This window comes from Myotis myotis, unplaced genomic scaffold (assembly GCF_014108235.1).
Source record: "Myotis myotis isolate mMyoMyo1 unplaced genomic scaffold, mMyoMyo1.p scaffold_m19_p_1, whole genome shotgun sequence".
Classification (NCBI taxonomy): domain Eukaryota; kingdom Metazoa; phylum Chordata; class Mammalia; order Chiroptera; family Vespertilionidae; genus Myotis; species Myotis myotis.
Window position 1 is genome coordinate 186,476,745 of NW_023416313.1, and position 22,354 is coordinate 186,499,098.

The 22,354-nt window shown below is 36.4% G+C and overlaps 1 protein-coding gene across 2 annotated transcripts in view; it reads right to left on the reverse strand.

Annotated features, from left to right (window-relative positions):
- Positions 1-22,354, reverse strand: part of ERO1A (endoplasmic reticulum oxidoreductase 1 alpha) — a 44,895-nt gene that overhangs the window by 15,628 nt on the left and 6,913 nt on the right. The window contains exons 2-9 of one of the 2 annotated variants that reach the window (XM_036307128.1): positions 16,515-16,634; positions 15,638-15,721; positions 9,519-9,557; positions 7,815-7,891; positions 7,628-7,701; positions 6,248-6,368; positions 4,204-4,250; positions 2,096-2,107 (exon numbers count right to left, since the gene is read on the reverse strand). In XM_036307128.1, coding sequence (XP_036163021.1) covers positions 2,096-2,107; positions 4,204-4,250; positions 6,248-6,368; positions 7,628-7,701; positions 7,815-7,891; positions 9,519-9,557; positions 15,638-15,721; positions 16,515-16,634 — 574 coding nt within the window. The remainder of the gene's footprint in view (positions 1-2,095; positions 2,108-4,203; positions 4,251-6,247; positions 6,369-7,627; positions 7,702-7,814; positions 7,892-9,518; positions 9,558-15,637; positions 15,722-16,514; positions 16,635-22,354) is intronic. The other variant, XM_036307138.1, reaches the window with a different exon arrangement.

A 22,354-nucleotide genomic window follows, 5' to 3' on the forward strand; every position in this document is an offset into this window, starting at 1 on the left:
CAGAGAAGCAGTATGAGATAGTAACTAAGAGCATGGATCCTGGAGCCAAACTGCCTGCTTGGAATCCAAAGTCTGCTACTTACAAGTCATATGATTTTAGCTGCGCTGCTAAATGGCTCTGGGACTCATTTTCCTTGTAATACCTCCTAGCACAGCCGACCTGGCTTAGTGGTTGAGCGTCGACTTAAGAACCAGGAGGTCACAATTCGATTCCCCGTCAGAGCATATGCATATGCCCAGGTTGCGGGCCTGATCCCCCATTGGGGGCATGCAGGAGGCAGCCAATCAATGATTCTCTCTCATCACTGATGTTTCTATCTCCCTCTCCCTTCCTCTCTGAAAACAGTAAATATATATATATATATATATATATATATATATATATATATATATATATATATAATACCTCTAAGGTTGTTGAAAGGGTTAAATGAAATCATATTTATAAATTTCTTAGAAGAAAATTGCATGTCGACTTAGCCATTATCATTATCAGTGATTTTGGAGTTGTGGGATTACAAGTGATGTGTTTTCTTATAAAAACCTTTAGTTTTGTTTTTGGGGGTTTTTTTTTTTTTTCAAATTTTGGACTGTGAATGGGGCAGGGAGGAGCAAGAGTGTAATATTGTTTGGGACCTAGCCTTCTGATGAAATTTTCAGTTCAGTTTTATAATCCTGATGTAGTTATTCTCAGCTTGACCTGACTGTAATTCAGTTAGATAATCACCTAATCTGACAGCTTTCAGAGGTAACCTTTTCATATCTGACCAAAATGAATACATACAAATACAGTCATAAAAAAGATAGTTTCTCTAAGGAGAGCCTCCACAGATTAACAATCTTTTCTCTGATGAGAAGCAGGTTGAGATCTTCAAATAGTACTGAAGAAAAAAAAACCAACAAAATAGCCTTTCCTGGTGTAGGTGGAATACAGCATAGAACTAGGAACACCCAAGGCAGAATAAAGTTACTCAAAACTGAAAATTATAGGCTCAACACTAACAGTAACAAAATATGAGGCTCCTTGGAAAAATAATATCACTGCTAAAGAGATTTCTCTTCCAAACAGTAGAGTATGATTTAGTATTATTTTTTATTTTTGTTTTTTATTGATTTTAGAGAGAGGAAGGAAGAGGGAGAGATAGAAACATCAATGATGAGACAGAATTATGGGTCAGCTGCATCCTCAACGCCCCCTACTGGGGAATAAGCCTGCAACCCAGGCATGTGCCCTGACCAGGAACTGAACCATGACCTCTGAGCTCATGGGTCACATTGAGCTACACTGGCTGGGCCTGATTCAGCATTACTTCTAACGTACAATAATAAAATAGCAATGTTGTAAGACATTAATATTACTTTTTTAGACATAATGCAAAAGCAATTCATAAAAATAATGTTCATAAACTTCTGAGGGAGAGGGAAGTGATACTTCACATTTAGCCATTTTGTCTAGCTGGACTAAAGCTAAGTACAGCTTAGTCTTTTCATACTGTTAAACACGTGGCCTTAATAACAAAAATCATTTTGATCTCGCTCATAAAGCAAAAGGATTCTGAAAAAGACAAAGTAAACCTACAATATGTCAAAAAGTTTAGCATTAGAATTAGAGAGTCGGCAATGATACCTACACCCAAGAGTCAGCATAAACCTTGGACGCCAGCAAATCAACACTCTGATCATGCCTGGAACCTTTCTGTATGAGTCCTAGCAGATCCTCAAGTTCAACCAGTAACAGGGTCTTTCCCTGTCTAGCTTCCACATGCAGTGGAACACGTAGGAGTGAATTATCAGAGGCTGATGCCTGCTGCCCCTACTGCCTGATCCCAGACACAAGCAGTCATTTTCCCTTAACCTGTGCTTTCGCCTCCAGAATTTTAAATAAAGAAATAAAAATCGGGGAGAGGATTAAGAAAGATAATCCAGCCCTAACTGGTTTGGCTCAATGGATAGAGCGTCGGCCTGCAGACTGAAGAAATAAAAATTAACCTCTTCTGAGTCTCAGAAGTGAGAAGAAGAAAAAATTTTCCAAATAAACATCTGGATCTATAAGAAAAGTCATATATGTAATGTATGATAAAGAGAGTCTACTTACCTTCACTTTTCCCTGAAAAACAAAACAAAGTGTTTATTATTATAAACTCCTTCCAGATGCCCCTTTTAAAATACTATACTTCTATAAAAATAAGACTTTTAATAAGGGTTAGTTTTAGCTCATCAGTTCATCTACATAAGCAGAATCCATGAGATACTCCTGGCTGCAACTCTTATTGGTGATAGGAATTATGCCAGATTAGTGGCATCATCTCCAAGAGCCCCAATAAAGAGTAGCTGCAGCTCATATAAGATTTAATATGGGCTAACAGGAGAGGAAAACCTAATCTGTCACCTGAGAGTGCTCTTGAATACCTTAAGGACTTACGGTTATTTGGCTGGCAGAGGCTTTCTCCACATTTATTTATCCTAAAGCTATAATGTAGTTTCTACTACAGATCTGAAACCTCCAGACTGACATTATAAAATTTTACTCTATTCAGGAATATTTTTAGAGACTATTTGTAAGACTCAAATTATGCACAATTCAGCAGTTGGTATGCAGCTGCTCATTTACTATGGAAAAATTATCTTCATTTGCCCACTTTCATTCAATGCTATCACTGTTTGATTATTAAGTAACATATGCTCATTGCAAATACGTGTTTTTTAAAAAGAGAACACAAACAAAATAAAAAATATCATCCAAAACTCTCTCTGCCCAAAGATAAATACCATTTACATCTTGGTAAATGTCCTTTTTTCGTGTATAGATATTTAGCTATTATATTTTTACAAAAATGTATTATACCTACTTCTGTAATGTTTCCATACCTGTTTTTTCTCAATGTGTTACTGATCACTATTGACACAAATGAATACAAATTTCATCACCTTTTATAATGGCTATGTGAATATACCATAAATCATTTAACCACTCCCGAAATGATAAACATTTAAATTGTTCCTATGTATCTTTAAGATAAGTGAAGGTGGTTAATTAATTTATCAGACCATAATATGAATTCACACTGAAGATCACCTCTTGTCTAGGAATTTGCATTTCACCTGATATTAAATCAATACCTTCCACTGAGTTACCATATGTATCTCCATAAACTCAAAAGCCTTGTTTAAAGATGTTCTTCTATTTCTAATCTAAGAAAGACTAATCTGCCAGCATTTAGGGGATGATGCAACCCATTGCTTTCGAGGAGGAAATTTATATTTATGGACTATATGAGATCAGTAGCTTTTCAAATAAATTTGAAAACAATAACCTCCCACATTTGCTAAAAGTACATCAAAGTTTTCATCGGTAAGCACATATTCAGAGAATAGGTATAGATATTATAACTGCTTATTATAGACTGGAGAAGGATTTGTGAATTTCAGTTTCGCATCCCTTCTGCACCTACACAGTGCGTAGCATATAGTACATGGTGGATAATCATTTGTTGAAGGAACAAGACCATTAAGTGAGGACACTTTTCATCCATCAATTATCTAACAAACTCTATGATGTGCTAGGCTCTAGATTAACAGATGAAACCAATAAATGTGTCCAAAGTACAGTGTATATCAACAGATATGTAAATAGTCAAATAATGCTAAACAGTGGAAAGGGCTAGAAGAGGAACAAGACATGGCATAAGATCACTTCCTAAGGAGAAAAGACCACTTCCAGTTTGGAGGACCAGCAAAAGCTTTGTGGAAAAGGAAGCATGTGGGCCAGACCTTAAGTGTAAGTAGAAAATGAAAAACGTTAATGAGTTACAAAGACCTGAGAATTTGAAATCAGACTCCCAATAATTTCAAGTGTTGGGAAAGATGTGAGGCAGAAGGTTTTGGACATTCATTTAACTAGAAAATGAGTAAAAATAGTAGAAAAACTGAGCACACATTATGTGAAAATGCATAGGATAAACATATAACTTAATCTTCATACTATGGTAGTCTAATACCAGGAACTTCATTACAAAAATACTCCTTCCTGAAGTGCATGTCAAACACCAGTTTCTCTGCAAGAATAAGGTATAACTTCTATGGAAAAAAGGAATACTAGCATATCACCTCACGTGCTCTTGCCAACCCTTTTTTCAGGCCTTCCCCCTCCTCTAACCAAAGTTCATTGGCTGATGAATATAACAATGCAATTAAATAACTCACCTTGACTGGAAGCCAAAGGATTTAAAGGTCTTTTAATTGTCTGTGGCCTGGAATCAAAATAAAGTTATAAAATATAAATATGTCATCTATAATGTTACTTAAGTAAAAATGAAAATTATCTCAGAAAGTTTCTTAGTGACTATATCCAAAACCAAACTGTTTTATTGAGCTTATAAAATATTTAGTTTTCTCTAATTGCTTTAAGGGAAGCAACTTAAGGGAAGGGTGGTTGTTATTTGTTTTAATGATAATAGTTTCTGATCTTTTCCCATTATAACAGCCAGAATGTCATTTCTTAATTACCTCTTCAAACAAAGGAAGAAAAAAATACCACTCAAGCTCTTCTCCTGGAGTACACTAAAATGCTTTTAAATGTATTACATACACATATGTGGATATGCCACAAAGTACAATCCAAATTGAAAGACAAACAAAAAATGTAAATACCCAACACAAGCATTAAAATAAGAAAGAAAAAAAGTGTGGGTAGATTATCTTCCACTTAGGAAATCTTGGGCATCTCAGTCTTCCCTGTGGCCATCAAGTTGGTTATGATTTCAATAAAAGGTGTGTTTTTTTTATAAGGATAAAAAAGAGAGTTAATATGTCACTAAAGTGCTTTTAAATCTCAAAATGAATATTCATTAGTATCACTTTGTGAAGTGCAGGGATTGTTTTAACATCCATTATTTAAATTTTACAAATTTGTACAAGTTGGGACATTTTGAGAACAGAACATGTAAGTTATATTTTAACATGCTCAATTTAGCACCTCATACTAAACAGTGGAAAGGGCTAGAAGAGGAACAAGACATGGCATAAAATATAAAATACCATTTATATTTTAGAAATATTGTGGTAATCGTGATATGTTAGAAAAGAACTATAAAACTAATACAAAATCTAACAAGTGCTTCAGTTGGACTCTATTTTAGTTCACTTAAAAAAAAAAAAAACAGCCTTTAAAGTAAGTCAGTAAACCAAACATAAACATTCTGAATAATAGTCAAGAGAATTGAAATGAAACATATGGCAAAAATAAGTAAATAACGAAAACTCTCCACTACCCAAACTGGAGAAATTCTTCAAGTCAATAAAAGGAACAGTCTGACATTTTATGGGTATAAGTATACTTGCTGGTCTCTTATGTTTATATTTGACTTATAAAAAGTGAAATGCATTGTTGCCATATCTGGAAACTCCAAAGATTTTCCCAGAATTTCCCCTCATCTCTGAGATAGCATAACACACACACACACACACACACACACTTCCAAAAACCAATAAGCACATTGTTTAGAGCTTAGAAGCTTAGAAGTGAGTAAACTTGAAGTATGTCTCAGTCACCCAGTGATCAAATTGACTGCTTCCACTATAGTGATTTAGAGTACAAAGTGGGTTCTTTGACGGTGGACAAACCACTTAAAATCAGCTTTCCAAATTTCTGTTTCTCCATCTCTAAACTGTAAGGACTACAACACAGGGTGACTGGAAAGACTAAAGGAGAAGATCTATGTAACATGCTTATTAGCACAATGCCTACACAGAGTGAGTGTTCAAAAGTGTTAGTTATTATAATTATTCTGTGAAATTAATTTAACCTTGAAGTGGGTAAAATAACTATAGGTACAAAAAGAGGAGTAAAAGTCACCAAAAAGAGAATAAGGAGTTATATATTCTGATCTATTCTCTGCCACTAACCATATGATTTTAGAAAATGAAGTAAATCTCTCTCAGGCTCTAGGTTAGCTCATCTAGAAAATGAGGCTCTCTGACCCCACTCAAGGAACATTTTAAGTGCCCACAACACTCCCGTAAAAGTATAATACTATTCTAAGTCTTTTAAAGAAGAAAGATATTTGTTGAAACATGTCTACATGTTTTCCCAGAGGAGACCTGGTTTCATGAATAAGTATGTTCCTATGTCCCAATACATCCGTTAACAAAGTAAATTTCATTTGTACTTAAATCATTATTATTTTGTTTGCTTACAAAGAGAAATCCCCACATCTCCTAAAAATTTATAAATGGAAATGACACATACTTAAAACAGTTTTCTTCATAGATGACATTCCATATCCTCCAAGCATCTGGTCCCTTGTAACCTGTGTAGCGCTCAGGATTAAGGAGCAAATCTACGTACTCAGCATCAGGAGACTGTATGTCTATAAAATAAAAGTTTCTATTGAAACTTTCTTCTTTATAGTTACCTTTAAAAAGCTAGCATAGAAGTATTCCATTGATTCTAAGGCATCACAGATGTGTCAATGCCTCAGGGACTTAAAAACAACTTTTCAGGAGAAAGATAAATACTTTATTTCTTAAAGTATTACAAAGAGTATTACACATGTTTCCTTCCCCCCTCCCAGCCCCCCGACATTCCCCTGGCTTCCCCACCCCCAGTGTCTTGTGTCCATTAGTTATTCTCATATGCATGCATATAAGTCCTTCGGTTGATCTCCTACCCCTTCCCAACCCTCCCCAGGGTTCCCACTGTAGTTTGACATTCTGCTCAATGCTGCTCTGCCTCTGTGTCCATTTTTGTTCATCAGTCTATAATGGTCCTTATTATCCATAAATGAGTGAGTTCATGTGGTATTTTTCTCAGCTTCCCAGGGGCCGTCTCAGTCTCACAGGGGCCATCTCAGCCTCACAGGGGCCGTCCCAGCCTCATCGGGGCTGTCCCAGCCTCACATGGGCCGTCTAAACCTCACATGGGCCTGAGTTTCCTTTTTAAACGTTTTTATTGTGGTAAAATATATATAACATAAAATTTACTATTTTAAACATGGTTAAGTGTACAACTCAGTGGCATTACATACACAATGTTGTGCAACCACCATCACTGTTTCCGACCTTTTCTATGACCCCAAACAGAAACTCTATAACCATTAAGCAATAACTCCCCACCTCCCTTCCCTCCAGCCCTTGGTAAACGCTAATCTACTTTCTGTCTCTATGTGATAAGTTACCTAATCTAGATATTTCATACAAATGGAATCATACAATACTTGCCCTTTTCTGTCTGGCTTATTTCATTTAGCATTATGTTCTGAACGTTAATTCACACTGTAGCATGTATCAGAACTTTATTTCTTTTTATGGCAAAACAGTATTTCATTGTATGTAGGTACTACACTTCCTTTATACTGTATATTCATCCATTCATGGAAACTTTTCCCACCTCTTGGTTATTGTGAATAATGCTGCTATAAACATAGGTGTAAAAATATGTTTCCCTGTAGTCAGTCTTTTTAGGTGTTTGCTTAGGAGTTGAATTGTCAAGTCATATGGTAACTCTAGGTTTACTTTTTGAGAAAATGCCAAACCATTAGAAAATGAACTTATAAAAGTCATTTTTAAAGAATTATTTCTTTCTTGGGTACAATCTTAAACAAAATGCATACTATAAAAAAGGTTTTACCATCAGCTTCACAGAAGTTGTCTGAGGAATCATCATGCTTGGTCCACTGAAGAACGGCCTTCTGCGTTTCCTCACTTCAAACAAAGATAACAGTGTTATTCTTTCTTTAAAGTTAACATTTCACCTGGGGGGGGGGGGGGGACAAAACACAAAATGCTGCTGCTGCCAAAAAAAAAAAAAATCAAACCTCAGAGACTCATCCACAGCTCCAAGTCGTTCAGCCTGTTCACATTCTTCAATGAGATTATTGCCTTCTTCAGAATACTGAAATGAAAAGGGGAATAAATAGAATCCAACTTTACTGCATTTTTAAACGTTTAAAAAAGAATTTTTTAACACATTGGCTATGACTTCACTCTGTATGTAAACAAGAAAACATGGGATTGAAATAAGCAAAATCAGTTTAGAATCTGTAATAAATAAGTAAATAGAGGGGAAAGATACAAGTCTCTCATACTGAAGAATTCCAGACAACTTATATCCTCAAGGAGATGAAGCACTCCGTAAATGTGGGCTGTGCATAGTGGTGACTTCCTTCCAAAGAATACAGTATGAAAAGGGTGAGAAAGAATAAATCTATGGTGGAGAAAGCTGACAAAACTACCTCAACCAGGTGATCAAGGTCAACTTTAATAGAAAGGAGTCATATTGGCAATACGTGACATGACGTGACGTGACGTGACAAGACGTTATGTGATGTACATGAGGAAAATGGCACTTTACTTCGGTGGTCTTCCTCCCAAAAACATAACCCCACTCTGAGCATGAGAAAAACATGAGACAAATCCCAACTGGGGATCATTCCACAAATGCCTGACTAGTACACCTTAAAAGTATCTTATCAAAAACAAGGCAAGGCTGAGAATGAGTCCCAGCAAAGAGGAACCTAAGAGATATGACCCCTAACTGTAACGTGCTATCTTGGATGTCATCCTGAAACAGAAGAAGGACATTAGGGGGAAACCAAGGAAATCTGAATAAAACGTGGACTTTAGATAGTAATAATGTATCAATATCGGTTCACTAATTGTAATAAATGTATCATACAAATGTAAGATGTTAATCACAGCGGAAACTAAGTGTGGAGTACATGGAAACTCTGTACTATCTTCACAATTTTTTCTATAAATCTAAAAGTATTATGGCCCTGACCGGTTTGGATCAGTGGATAGAGAGTCAGCCTGCGGACTGAAGGGTCCCAAGTTCGGTTCCGGTCAAGGGCATGTACCTTGGTTGCAGGCACAACCCCAGTAGGGGGTGTGCAGGAGGCAGCTAATCGATGCTTCTCTCTCATTGATGTTTCTAACTCTCTAGCCCTCTCCCTTCCTCTCTGTAAAAAGTCAATAAAGTATATTTAAAAAAATAAAAATAAATAAAAGTATAATGAAATTAAAATTTATTTAAAGAGAGACATAAGAGACACATTAACCAAATGCAATGCATGAAATATATTTGAATCCTGTTTCAAACAAGCTATTAAGATACTTATGAAACAACTAAAGAAATGCAAAGCCTAACTGTGGTTATATTTTTTAAGTATATTTTAATCTTAGGGATGTATATAAAGTATTTGTAAACAAAATGATTTACCTGATACTGGTTTTAAGTACTTGGGAGAATAAGGTGGGATGTACAGATGAAACAAGATTAACCACACATTGGTAACTGCTGAAGCTCTGTGATGGGTACATGTTGTGGGTTTGTTTCCTCTACTTTAATTTTTCTTTCATGCTTTGCATAACAAAGGGTTGAACAAAAGAACTGGAGTCATTGAGTACAAATAACTCTCATGGGGTTTCACTATGACGGGGAGCAGAGAAATGGGGTAGTAGCTGGTAGGGGAAATGAGTCTTTGTTAAGATATTGGACACATTAATCAATATATACATACCTTGTAGCTTGCAGATTTAATTCCATCAGGAACTTCATCCTGAAAAAGAAAAAAAAATGCTTTTACATGACATTTATCCTACTGATAAAGTATTTTAAATTTCCATGATTTATGAGAAAAATTCATGAAACAAATTATTGAAGTTAACGTTTTTTAACTGAGAACAGTTGGGCAGTTATAACATTATTTTCTGTTAGTAAATAAAAATTCAACAACAAATTATTCTATGGATTGCTGATATATATTTCAGCATGGAAATGTAAAAACAGTCACTTATTCAATGTGATGCTCAAATTGTCCACATTTGGCCACTAGGGGACCCACTTATGCTTACTTGATATTTGCACCTGTGTCTTTTGATATTACCCCAGTTGTTTTTGTTGTTGTTGTTTAATTTATCTTTATTGTTGAAAGTATTGCAGATGTCCCCTTTTTTTCCCCATTGAACCCCTCCACCCTGCACTAGCCCCTCCCAGGCCCTCACCACACTATTGTGTGTGTCCATGGGCTATGCATAGATGCATCTAAATTCCCCCGTTAATCTCTCCCCACCCACCCCCTCTACCCCAGTAATCTTTAACAGCATTTTTTATTTCTGTTATGACAAGATACTCCAAGTTCATCTTGTATATTTCTTGTTCCAGTCTTGGAATTGCTTGTGGTGTTTTTTTGTTTGTTTGGTTGGTTGGTTGGTTGGTTTTGTTTTAAGAAGGCTTCGTTCTTTTCAGAGCAAAATAGAACCATTTTTTAGTCAAGCATTGGCCACTTACCAACTACAGGGCCTATCTGCCTATCATCAAAGTGATGCTGTGAGTGCAGATAATGAGGTACATGGGAGAACTCTGTAAATTGCAGGCCCAATGCTAAATATATCCCTGAATTAGAGTTTGCTCAAAGGGGAGGACCCACACAGAGACATGCACTTTATCATGTACCCTTCAGACTCTGAACTAGGTCAACATGTGTTCTTTTTCTATGCCCAGGTATTTAGATGGTTTCTAATTTTTTCACATAATAAACCATGCCAACTTTATAGGCCAATTTCAGCAGAATTGACATCTCTACAAAATTCAGTACTGCTTTACAATCATCTTTGAACATTTGTTTGATTATTTTAGTCAGTGAAATTCCTAGTGGAATTGCTAGGTCCCGGATATGTACCTTTTTAATGTGTTTGATACATTTGCCAAATTGATCTCGAAAAGACTTCACCGCTGGAGTGCTTATTTCTTAACACTGGCTGTTGTTACTCTTTTTCGCCTGGGCCACTAAGTAATGGAGGAGAAAGAACCATGTTTTGATTCACTGTAAAGGAAGTAACCAGTGTTTCAGCTTACAGAGAGGGTCCAGCCTCTGTGGTGAGACCACCAGCCACATTCAAATATTCTCTGGAATCAGGAGTGTGAATCAAAGGGTATGCATTTTAAAGACCACGTTTGAGGAAGAGAGTTTCAACTTTTATTATTTTTCTATCTCCTGCTGGGTCCCAGAGTATAACTGAACCAAGTCTAAATTGAACTGAAAAGGGAAACTGATGTTGATTCCCTGTTTAGCCCAAAAAGGTGTTAACAAAACAGCAGCAGACCATGTAAAGTGGTGAGTTAACTGTATTTAACCTTGTACATCAGGTTAAGAAAGAATTTTTAAGTGTTTTAGGTGCGGTAACTACATTGTGTTCATAATGTAATGTTCTTATTTTAAAGATGCAGACTGAAGTAGAATAGATGTCAAAATATCAGTCATGTGCAGTATAAATTCTAGCCATGAAAGCTGATTATTCAGCCTGGAGCAAGTGTATCAAAGTATTTGAAATGATCTCTAATCACTCTTTGGTTCTGACAGAATGGGCCCTATTTTAGGAACGGTTGGAACTGAGCCCAGCTTGTCCTAAGGGGAATATGAATGGCTCATTGCCTCACTGCCACTTACAGTGGAGTTTCTCATGTCTCCCTCCTCTGCTCTGCCTTCCCCTCTGCTCCCACAGCGTGTACATGTTCAGTACATCTACTACTGGGCTATCACACTTGCATTGCAACTGTCACTTAGTGTCTGTCTCCCCTACTAAACCATAGCTCCTCATGGTAAAAGCTCATCTTACATGTCCAGATTGTGGCACGCAGTAGACCCTCAAAAAATATTCACTACTGAACCAAATTACATTCCATTGCTAAGCGATATTCCTTTACCAGTTTTTCCTCCATCTCCTTTCTCATCTTCCTCCCCACTCCTCACAACACTGCCAGTTACCTTTCCAAAATCTTGGGTCTAATCATGGCATTACAATACACACACACACACACACACACAACACACACACACACACACACACCCGATATGTGCATAATTATAATCTAACTGGAGGCCCGGTTCACAAAATTCTTGCACAGGTAGGGTCCCTAGGCCTGGCCAGCGATCAGGGCCAATCAGGGCCTTCCTTCCCCCAGCTGCCAGCTGCTGGCTGGGGCCTTCTTTCGCTCTGCTCTCCCTTCCCCCCGGTGGTCAGCGCATGTCATAGCGAGTGGTTGAACTCCTGGTCAGTAGAAATCCCAAGGGGGCAATTTGCATATTAACCTTTTATTATATAGGATAATATCTTTAGGTGGATAAACATCATCTAATTATCTAAAAGCCGACTCTCCATTATGAAACCAGTTCAAGAAAAAAACAGACTACTGGCATGAAAGGCACTCTGTCCCATTCTGCGAAAGGTGAAATAACTAGTTTCTGTCTCAGTTTCTCAGTACAAATTGCTAACTTCCACCTGATGCTTTCTTAGCATTTCTATGTGTTCAAGTCAAGTAATAGACATCTATCTTTTAGCATTTCTAAAATGCTAAAATTGGTTGTTATCTCTAGATTTTACAGTAAAATAGGTCCCATCCTCAGTCAGTCCATCTGGGAATTGATAAGCTATTACTTGATTCTAAGTATCTCTCAGGTTTCCTGCCCCCTCCTGTCTTCTTAAGGTGGCATCCCCTAGCTCAATCCTTCATTAACAATAATCAGAAATGATTGCTACTTTGAGATGAGATCAAATTTGTAATAATTTTAAAACTATTTGCTTGTTCTAAGGTTAATAATAGGCCATTTAGTAAGGAAATTCAGCATGAAAAATAATATCCCATTTAATATACAAGTATAATGAAATGCCTTTATTAAGTATCTGCCATATTTTTGCATTTTAATAAGTCATATAAATAAGTTATTGGTCAATTTGAATTTTCCCAACATTTTTTATATTACTAAATATAAATTCTAAACTTATGAAGTAAAATGAAACATTTAAATTAATAATATGACTTTAATGATAAACTCATGCTTTAATCATAGTAACACAAGGTGTTTCATAAGTTAATCCTTAAATTTTCAAAAGCTGTACCTATAAGGATTAATATAACTAAAAGCATGCTTCTCATTCATCTAGTGGTAAAATACTAGTAAATAATCTTATATTTACCTTAATTCCACATGCTAGATAGGTCAATATGACAATATTTACAAAAATAAAAATTAACTGCTCAAAACTACACGAGTCCTAGCTGGTTTGATTCAATGGATAGAGTGTTGGCCTATGGACTGAAGGATCCTGGGTTTGATTCTGGTCAAGGGCACATACCTGGGTTGTGGCTCTATCCCCAGTAGGGGGCGAGCAGAAAGCAGCCGATCAATGATTCTCTCTCATCACTGATGTTTCTATCTCTCTCTCTCCCTCTCCCTTCCTCTCTGAAATCAATAAAAATATATTTTAAAGAAACTACACTAGTACTTCACACCCACTAAGATGGCTATTATCAAAAAAAAACAGGAAAAAGCATGTGTTAGGGAGGATGTGGAGAAACTAAAACCCCTGTGCATTGCTAGTGGGAATGTAAAATGGTACAGCCATAGTGGAAGACAGCATGGTGTGCCTCAAAAATTAAACACAGATCCAGCAATACTAAATGATCTAGCAATTCTACGTCTGGGTATATATACCCAAAAAAATTGAAAGTAGAGACTCAAGCAGACATTTGTACACCCACGTCCATAGCAGTATTATTCACACTAACTAAAAAGTAGAAACAATCCAAAAGTCAATCAACAAGTGAATGGATAAACAAAATGTCGTATACACACACTAGGGAATCCAATTCAGACTTAAAAAGGAATAAAATCTACCCTGGCTGGTGTGGCTAAGTGGTTACAGCATCGGCCTGCACACTGAAAGGTCATGGGTTCAATTCTCAGTCGGGGTACGCGTGGGAAGCAATCAGTCAATAGTCCATGTGTCCCTCTCACATTGATATTTCTCTCTCTCCCTCTCTCTCTCTCTCTCTCTCTTCCTCTCTCCCCCACTCCTCCCCCCACCCTACCCCATACGCACTCTCTTAAAAAAAAAAAAGCAATGGAAAAAATATCCTCAGTGAGGATTAAAAACAAACAAACAAAAAAAAGGAATAAAATACATGCTGCAATGTAGATAAACCTTGAAAAACATATGCTAAGTGAACTAACCAGACACAAAAGGAAAAATATTGTAATGATTCCCCTTATACGAGGGACCGAGAATAGTCAAATTCATAGAGAAAGAAAGTGGAATAGTGATTGCCAGAGGAGTGGGGAATGAGAAAGTATTGTTTAATGAGTATGGCATTTTAGTTTGGGAAGATGAAAAAGCTCTGGGGATGGGAGATGGTGATAGTTGCACAACAATGTAGTATTTAATGTCAATGAATTATACACTTAAAAATGATTAAAATAGTAAAATTATGTTTATGTATATTTTACCATGATGAAAAAGTAAAAATATAAACTTTTATTCTTTTTTTAATATATTTTATTGATTTTTTTACAGAGAGGAAGGGAGAGGGAGAGGGATAGTGAGTTAGAAACATCGATGAAAGAGAAACATCGATTCAGCTGCCTCTTGCACGCCCCCTACTGGGGATGTGCCCACAACCCAGGTACATGCCCTTGACCGGAATCGAACCTGGGACCCTTGAGTCCGCAAGCCGACGCTTTATCCGCTGAGCCAAACCAGCTAGGGCTAAACTTTTATTCTTTTTAAAAATATTTTTTTATTGATTTCAGAGAAAGGAAGGGAGGGAGAGATAGAAACATCATGATGAGAGAGAATCATTGATTGGCTGTCTCCTACACACCCCACACTGGAGATCAAGCCCACAACCCAGGCATGTACCCTGACCGGGAATCGAACCCTGACCTATTGGTTCATTGGTCGACACTCAACCGAAGAGCCACACCAGCTGGGCAAAAAGGTATACTTTAAAGGAAAAAAAAAAAAAAAAAACTTCATTGAAAAGCATGAAATTCTCTGCTTCCAGAGTAGGATACTTCAAATTGTAATGCTCTGAGAAATCCTTCATAAAACCAGGTATTTTCTCCAACTCCTCCCACCCAAGGAAATGCAAGGAAAATAATACACCCACAAAAAAGGGAGAAGGATTTGGTTTATACATTGATTAACTTCATTTTATTATACTATAAACATAACTTTGTTCAGGTAAGCTATAAGAAGAAAAACTATTAAGCCAAAAAAACTACAGATGCTCCTTGACTTATAACGGGTTATACCCCGATAAACCCATTATAAGTCATAAGTTGAAAACACAGTAAATCCAATGAATTTAATACACCTAATCTCATAGCTGAGCTTGGCCTACCTTAAATGTGCTCAGAACACTTACATTAGCCTATGGTTGGGCAAAAGCATCTCACTGCCACTGCCCAGCATCTCGAGAGACTGTCATGCCAAGTAAAGTAGCCCAGCAAAAGATCAAAATTCTCATTACAGTTTCCACTAAATGCAGCTTTCACACCACCCTAAAGTTAGAAAGCCATAAATTAAACCATCGATTGAGTTGGGGACCATTTGTATTAATCTCACTAATAAGTAAGAGGATTAGATTAACCACAAAATTTTAATTCTATTATTATAAAGGCAGTATAATTCAAAGTGTTTTATATTTGTAAGTTTAGGTTTTTAATATGTAAATATTACACATTATATTTAGCCTAAGGATTAAAATATCATTTTAGTTATATTTGCCCCTTTCAAAAAGCTGTAATTATTTGAAAAAAAGATGATAACAGTTCTTAAATATTTACACGGTTCTTACAGATTGACAAGGCTTGACGGCACAGTCTCTTCTTCCACACTGGCTGATATCTTTCCAGAAAGGGCAGGGCCTCTTCAGGTTTACCTTGTAAAATAACAATAGAAAACATTTAAAAACAATCTCTAAAAACAGAAAAAGTTTGGAATTAACACATGTTGAATTGTGGTGCTATAACCTGATCGTGTTATTGGCTACAATTATTCTATTGCTTTCACTTATCAGGTGTCAAGTTCCAATGTTGACATAAAGGTGTAGCTGCTAATAAGTAAATTGGTAGACTTAGAAATTCACAGACTGTGACTAAACAAACACTGAGCAGATGGCATCTAGGAGCCAAAGTAGCTCAGATCACCACTACTCAACTCACATTCTTTTAAAGCAAGTAACAGTTAACATGGCAGAATCATTAGACAACTGTGAACTTAAACTATAACTATATAATCCAATGATCAGGTTTTCTAAACTCTTTCAGTAGATATCTCAAGATAAAGTATGATGAGTGACTTGTTAATATAATACAGGTCAAAATAAAGCTATGCTTCTCAAAAATATTTCATTTACTTACATTAAGTAATTGGAATAAATCTGATGTTCTAGAAAATATGAACTCACAATTTTGATTACAAAACACATACTAGTTTCTTTTCTGACTTCAGTTTAACCTACTAGTTTCTAACTCATGTAAAACTCAGTTATTAAAATTAAAAGTATACAATGGGTAGTCTCAGAACCACGTTATTCACTCTTGTGAACTGAATTTTCCTAATATGTCCTCAATCAATTTCAAGCACTAGCTACAATTTTGAAGCCCAGCAATGCCTAAGAAAATGTAATTATCCATTTAAACTTTAAGTATTCTTATACAAAATTAAAATACCTTGTAATATCTAAAGTAGTCACTTTCAAGAAGTTTTTGTAGTCTTGGGAAAAGCCTGTAGTTATTAAATTTATCAATGGTTTCAACATCACAGGTACAATCATCCAAGTAACCACTGACCTGTTACAAAGAAAATGAAACATTAAATCAAAATGTCTTAGATGCAACAGAGTTCTTTTTCCTCACCTCGTTATGATGAAAGTCTTCTACTCACCCAACCTTTATCCTCCCTCCTCCCCATAATTTTCTGAGATCGGATAGAACAATAATCGAGTAATGCTATTGCTCTTACTATGGATCTAGAGCAGTGATGGCGAACCTATGACACGCGTGTCAGAGGTGACACGCGAACTCATTTTTTTGGTTGATTTTTCTTTGTTAAATAGCATTTAAATATATAAAATAAATATCAAAAATATAAGTCTTTTTTTTACTATGGTTGCAAATATCAAAAAATTGCTATATGTGACACGGCACCAGAGTTAAGTTAGGGTTTTTCAAAATGCTGACACGCCGAGCTCAAAAGGTTCACCATCACTGACCTAGAGGAATACTGTGGATACTTTTTGTAGGGTGTACTGAGCTCATAACTGTTAGGATGAACCACCTCTAATCTCTCCTTATTGTTATAAGCCTTTTCCCATAGCATGGGGCAGATGGCCAGTCATGCCTGCAGAAGCAAGATAAGAAGAACTCTTGGCCTGACCAACCTGTGCACTCTCCTCCCTTGCCTCCCTTGACCCACTTGTGCCCTCCCCTCCCCTTGACCAACTCATGCACCCACATCCTGACCCTCTACTGCATACTTCTACCCTATATAAGAGAACCTCACCACCCCCTCGGGGCTGACACCAACACCCTGGTCTCAGCCCGCTGTGAGAGAATGCAATAAAGTTTCTTACACTCTCACGTGTGTTGGCCTGGCTCCTGTCAGCATAGACCTAACAATAGCAACACATATACACCCCAAGATTTGGTCCCCTGCAGCCACCTGGTAGCCCTGCCCGCCAGGCCTGACCAGGGGTGGGTTACACAAAGATAGATACTCAGAGATACATCCGACCCAAACCAGATCACAGTCCCTTCTCCAGGAATCTGGAATTGAGACCATGATGTCTCTCCCTAGACAGTAAGCAAGTAACTCAGACCATATTCCATCATGTGAACTGAGAAGCACATGACCAGTTAGCAGAGAAAGGAAAGATTTTAAAACATACACAGAACTAGAGACAGGAGATAGAAAACATATGCTACCTGGACTCCAGAGGGTTTCCCCACTTCTACCGTCTTTCCTGAAGCCCAGCTGCATTGGCACCCATGGCTTTTCTGGGACTCTATGTACTTATAATTCCCTTTTCTCTGTCTTTCCCTTATTTTAGTTTCCCACAGGATTTGTAGGTTAGAGACAAGATGGGTGAAGAGATAATGAATTTGTAAGACAAACAATAATCTTATATATATATACTAGAAGCCCAGCGCATGAAATTCATACACTGGTAGTGTCCCAAGCAGCTGCCAGCTGGATACTCCCTCCCTTCCCCCGGCCAGCCCCACCCCCTGGTCGAACTCCAGGACAAACTCCTGCTCAAGGGGACAATTTTATATAGGAAAAGGCTAAGTGATCTACCTTCCACTATCTGACCATCTGACCGACCGACCGGCCGGTACATATAACACACTCTGGCAATTTAAAAATAAACTTTGATTCGCACATGCACAATACATATAAAGCTCTCACTGGCACCAAGAAGATTTTGACACGCATAATTATTATTAATGGGAGATTCCACAACATTATGTATTTAATAATTCTTCATGGAGAAAATGCCAAAAGGGCAGGTGTTTGCTGTGAGCTTTAGAGAACCAGACAATATTATCTTATACTTTTGCTTTTGCATGTAAAAGGTGAGATAAGTTTTGCTGATCTGAGAACTGTAGGAGGTGTAATTTATGATATTTTTCGTGAAGCTGCTAAACATAGAGGATTATTAATCAATGACAGTATCTGGAAAGATGTGACTGATAATGCAATTATCCTTAATATGCCCAAACAACTACGGCAATTTTTTGCATATATATGCGTATTTGGATGTCCTTCTGATGCAGACAAATTATGGGATGAGAATAAATCTCATTTTATTGAAGATTTTTGTTGGAAAGTACACCAAAGAGAAGGTGCCTGGGTGAACTGTGAAATGCATGCCCTTAATGAAATTCAAGAAGTACTCACATTGCATGGAATGAAATGTTCAGATTTCAAACTTCTGGACTATCCTTTATTAACGAATACAAATGCATGTGATGAATTGTATGAGTGACAACAGGCAGAGGTTTTGATCAATTCTCTGAACGATGGAACAGTTGGCAGCCTTTCAGACCATAACTTCAGCCATCGAAGATCAAACTGTACACCCCAAATGCTTTTTCTTGAATGGTCCGAGCGGTAGTGGAAAAACATATCTTTATAAACTTTTAATACATTATATTAGAGTTTGTGGTGGTACTGTTTTACCCACAGCATCTACAGGAATTGCTGCAAATTTACTTCTCAGTGAAAGAACCTTTCTTTCCCAATATAAATTACCAATTTTATTAAATGAAACTTCAATTTCTAGACTCAAAGAGTGAAATTGCTAAAACCATTAAAAAGGCCCAACTTCTCATTATTGATGAATGCGCCATGGCACCCAGTCATGCTATAAAAGCCACAGACAGATTACTAAGAGAAATAATGAATTTGAATGTTGCATTTGGTGGGAAAGTTCTCCTTCTCAGAGGGGACTTTTGACAATGTCTCAGTATTGTACTGCATGCTATGCCATCAGCCATAGTACAAATGAGTTTAAAGTACTGTAATGTTTGGGGATGTTTCAGACAGTTGTCTCTTACAACAAATATGAGATCAGAGGATTCTGCTTATAGCAAATGGTTAGTAAAACTTGGAGATGGCAAACTTGATAGCAGTTTTCATTTAGGAATGGATATTATTGAAATCCCCCATGAAATGATTTATAAGAGATCTATTATTGAAGCTACCTTTGGAAATAATATATCTATAGATAATATTAAAAATATATCTAAAATATATATGTTCTAAATATATTTAATTTGATTCTTTGTTCTGAAAATGAGCACGTTCATAACTTAAATGAAGAAATTTCGGATATACTCGATGGAGATTTTCACACATATTTGAGTGATGATTCCATCCATTCAACGGATGATGCCAAAAAGAAAAATTTTCTCATCGAATTTCTTAATAGTATTACTCCTTCAGGAATGCCGTGTCATAAATTAAAATTGAAAGTAGGTGCAATCATCATGTTACTGAGAAATCTTAATAGTAAATGGTCTTTGTAATGGTATAAGATTTATTATCAAAAGATTGCGACCTAACATAATTGAAACTAAAGTATTAACAGGATCTGCAGAAGGAAATGTTGTTCTGATTCCAAGAATTGATTTGTCCCCATCTGACACTGGCCTCCCATTTAAATTAATTTGAAGATAGTTTCCCGTGATGCCAGCATCTGCTATGACTATTAATAAGTCACAAGGACAAACTCCAGACAGAGTAGGAATATTCCTACCTGAACCCGTCTTCAGACATGGTCAGTTATATGTTGCTTTCTCTCAAGTTCGAAGAGCAGGTGATGTTAAAGTTAAAGATGTAAATACCTCATCACAAGGGAAATTAGTCAAGCACTCTGAAAGTGTTTTTACTCTTTTTTTAAATATATTTTTATTGATTTCAGAGAGGAAGGGAGGATAGAGAGATAGAAACATCAATGATGAGAGAGAATCATTGATCGGCCGCCTTCCGCACACCCCCCCACTGGGGATGGAGCCCCATAACCCAGGCATGTGCCCCTGACTGGAATCAAACTTGGGACCCTTCAGTCCACAGGATGATCCTCTATCCACTGCACCAAACCAGTTAGGGCTGTTTTTACTCTTAATGTGGTATACAGGGAGATATTAGAATAAGTTTAATCAATTTATCAGTCATTGTTTTTATCGATGTTGTTTTTATATCATATTTTTGTTGTTTTTATTTCATTTCTTTGTTGTTGTTATATCATGTTGTTACTGTTTATTTATTAATCAATTTATATATTATTTTCATGTACATTTTACTAATTTTCTTTCATCTCTACACTTCTATTATAGAGAAAGAGTGAATAGCAATATTAAAATATTTATCCTAATTAATTTCCTTCCAATGTACACAAATCCATGCACTGGGCCACTAGTTTATTATAAGGATCTAACAACCCTCAAATACGGGGCTGTGATAATTTCTGTAGGTTTGAAATGGTGCTTAGAAATTACTTCTCATTAGCAACACTGAGATAGCAAATTGCCTGCAAAGCCAATCCTGATCTTCAAATGCTTAATTAAAACTGATGTCTTAGCTGTATTTACTAAATCAAAGTATTAAATGTACAATGGGAAGTCGTATTAGAGTCAGACAGCGTTACCAGATGTGAAAATAAAATTCTTAGATATTTATTTGGGGCTAGGTAAACACCTAACAGAATTAACATTGCTTTAAGGAAGTAACAAATACAACATGATTGTTTAGAAGTACAGTAACTAGAAAAAAATTTTAATATACAGCATGCTGCAGAAAAGAGACCCTGTCCAGCCAGAGTGGCTCAGTTGGTTGAGCAACATCTGGTGCACCAAGAGGTTGTAAGCACATGCCCAGGGCAGGGGGTTCTGGTTTGATCCCTAGTAGGGGAGCATACAAGAGGCAATCTATAGATGTTTCTCTCTCACATTCATGGTTAGTTTGTTTTTTATCTTTCTCCCTTCCTCTCTCCAAGCATGCCCTCAGATGAGAATTAAAAAAAAAAAAAAAAAACAAGAGAGAGATCCTTATCATACTTTGGGTTAAATATTTACATTATAAACCACTTTTGATTATATTTTAGGGAAATGCCAACAAAAATTTTTTTTAATCTAATGGTGAGGAAGCAAATAATACTTTACTGAAATACTGAATTTAGATGTTTTCTTTGGGGATATATAAAATCCTATACTACCTTTTAATTTTAGAACATCACAAAACAGTAATGAAAATTTTTCACCTAAGAGATAAGAATACTTAAATGACTATATACCAAGAGTGAACTTACAGAAAGAGAGACTAAAAAAGCAATCCCATTTAATTCACACCAAAAAAATTAAGATACTTAGGAATAAACTTAAAGAGGTAAAAGACCTCTACGCAGAAAACTACAGGATGTTAAAAAAAAAAAAGAGATAGAGGAAGACATAAACGGATGGAAGAACATGCCATGTTCATGCATTGGTAGAATCAACATCATTAAAATGTCCATACTACCCAAAGCAATCTATAAATTCAACGCACTTCCCATTAAAATACCAACAGCATATTTCACAGACCTAGAATGAACTCTCCAAAAAAATTCATCTGGAATAAAAAAAAAAGACCCCAAATAGCTGCAGCGATCCTGAGAAAGAAGAACAAAGTAGGTGGGATCTCAATACCTGATATCAAGCTGTATAACAAAGCCACTGTTCTCAAAACTGCTTGGTACTGGCACAAAAACAGACATATAGATCAATGGAATAGAATAGGGAATCCAGAAATCGACCCGAACCAATATGCTCAATTAATATTTGGCAAATGAGGCAAGAACATACAATAGAGTCAAGATAGTCTCTTCAATAAATGGTGTTGGGAAAATTGGACAGATACATGTAAAAAAATGAAACTAGACCACCAGCTTACACCATACACAAAAATAAACTCAAAATGGATAAAGGACTTAAATGTAAGACGGGAAACCATAAAAATACTAGAGGAATCC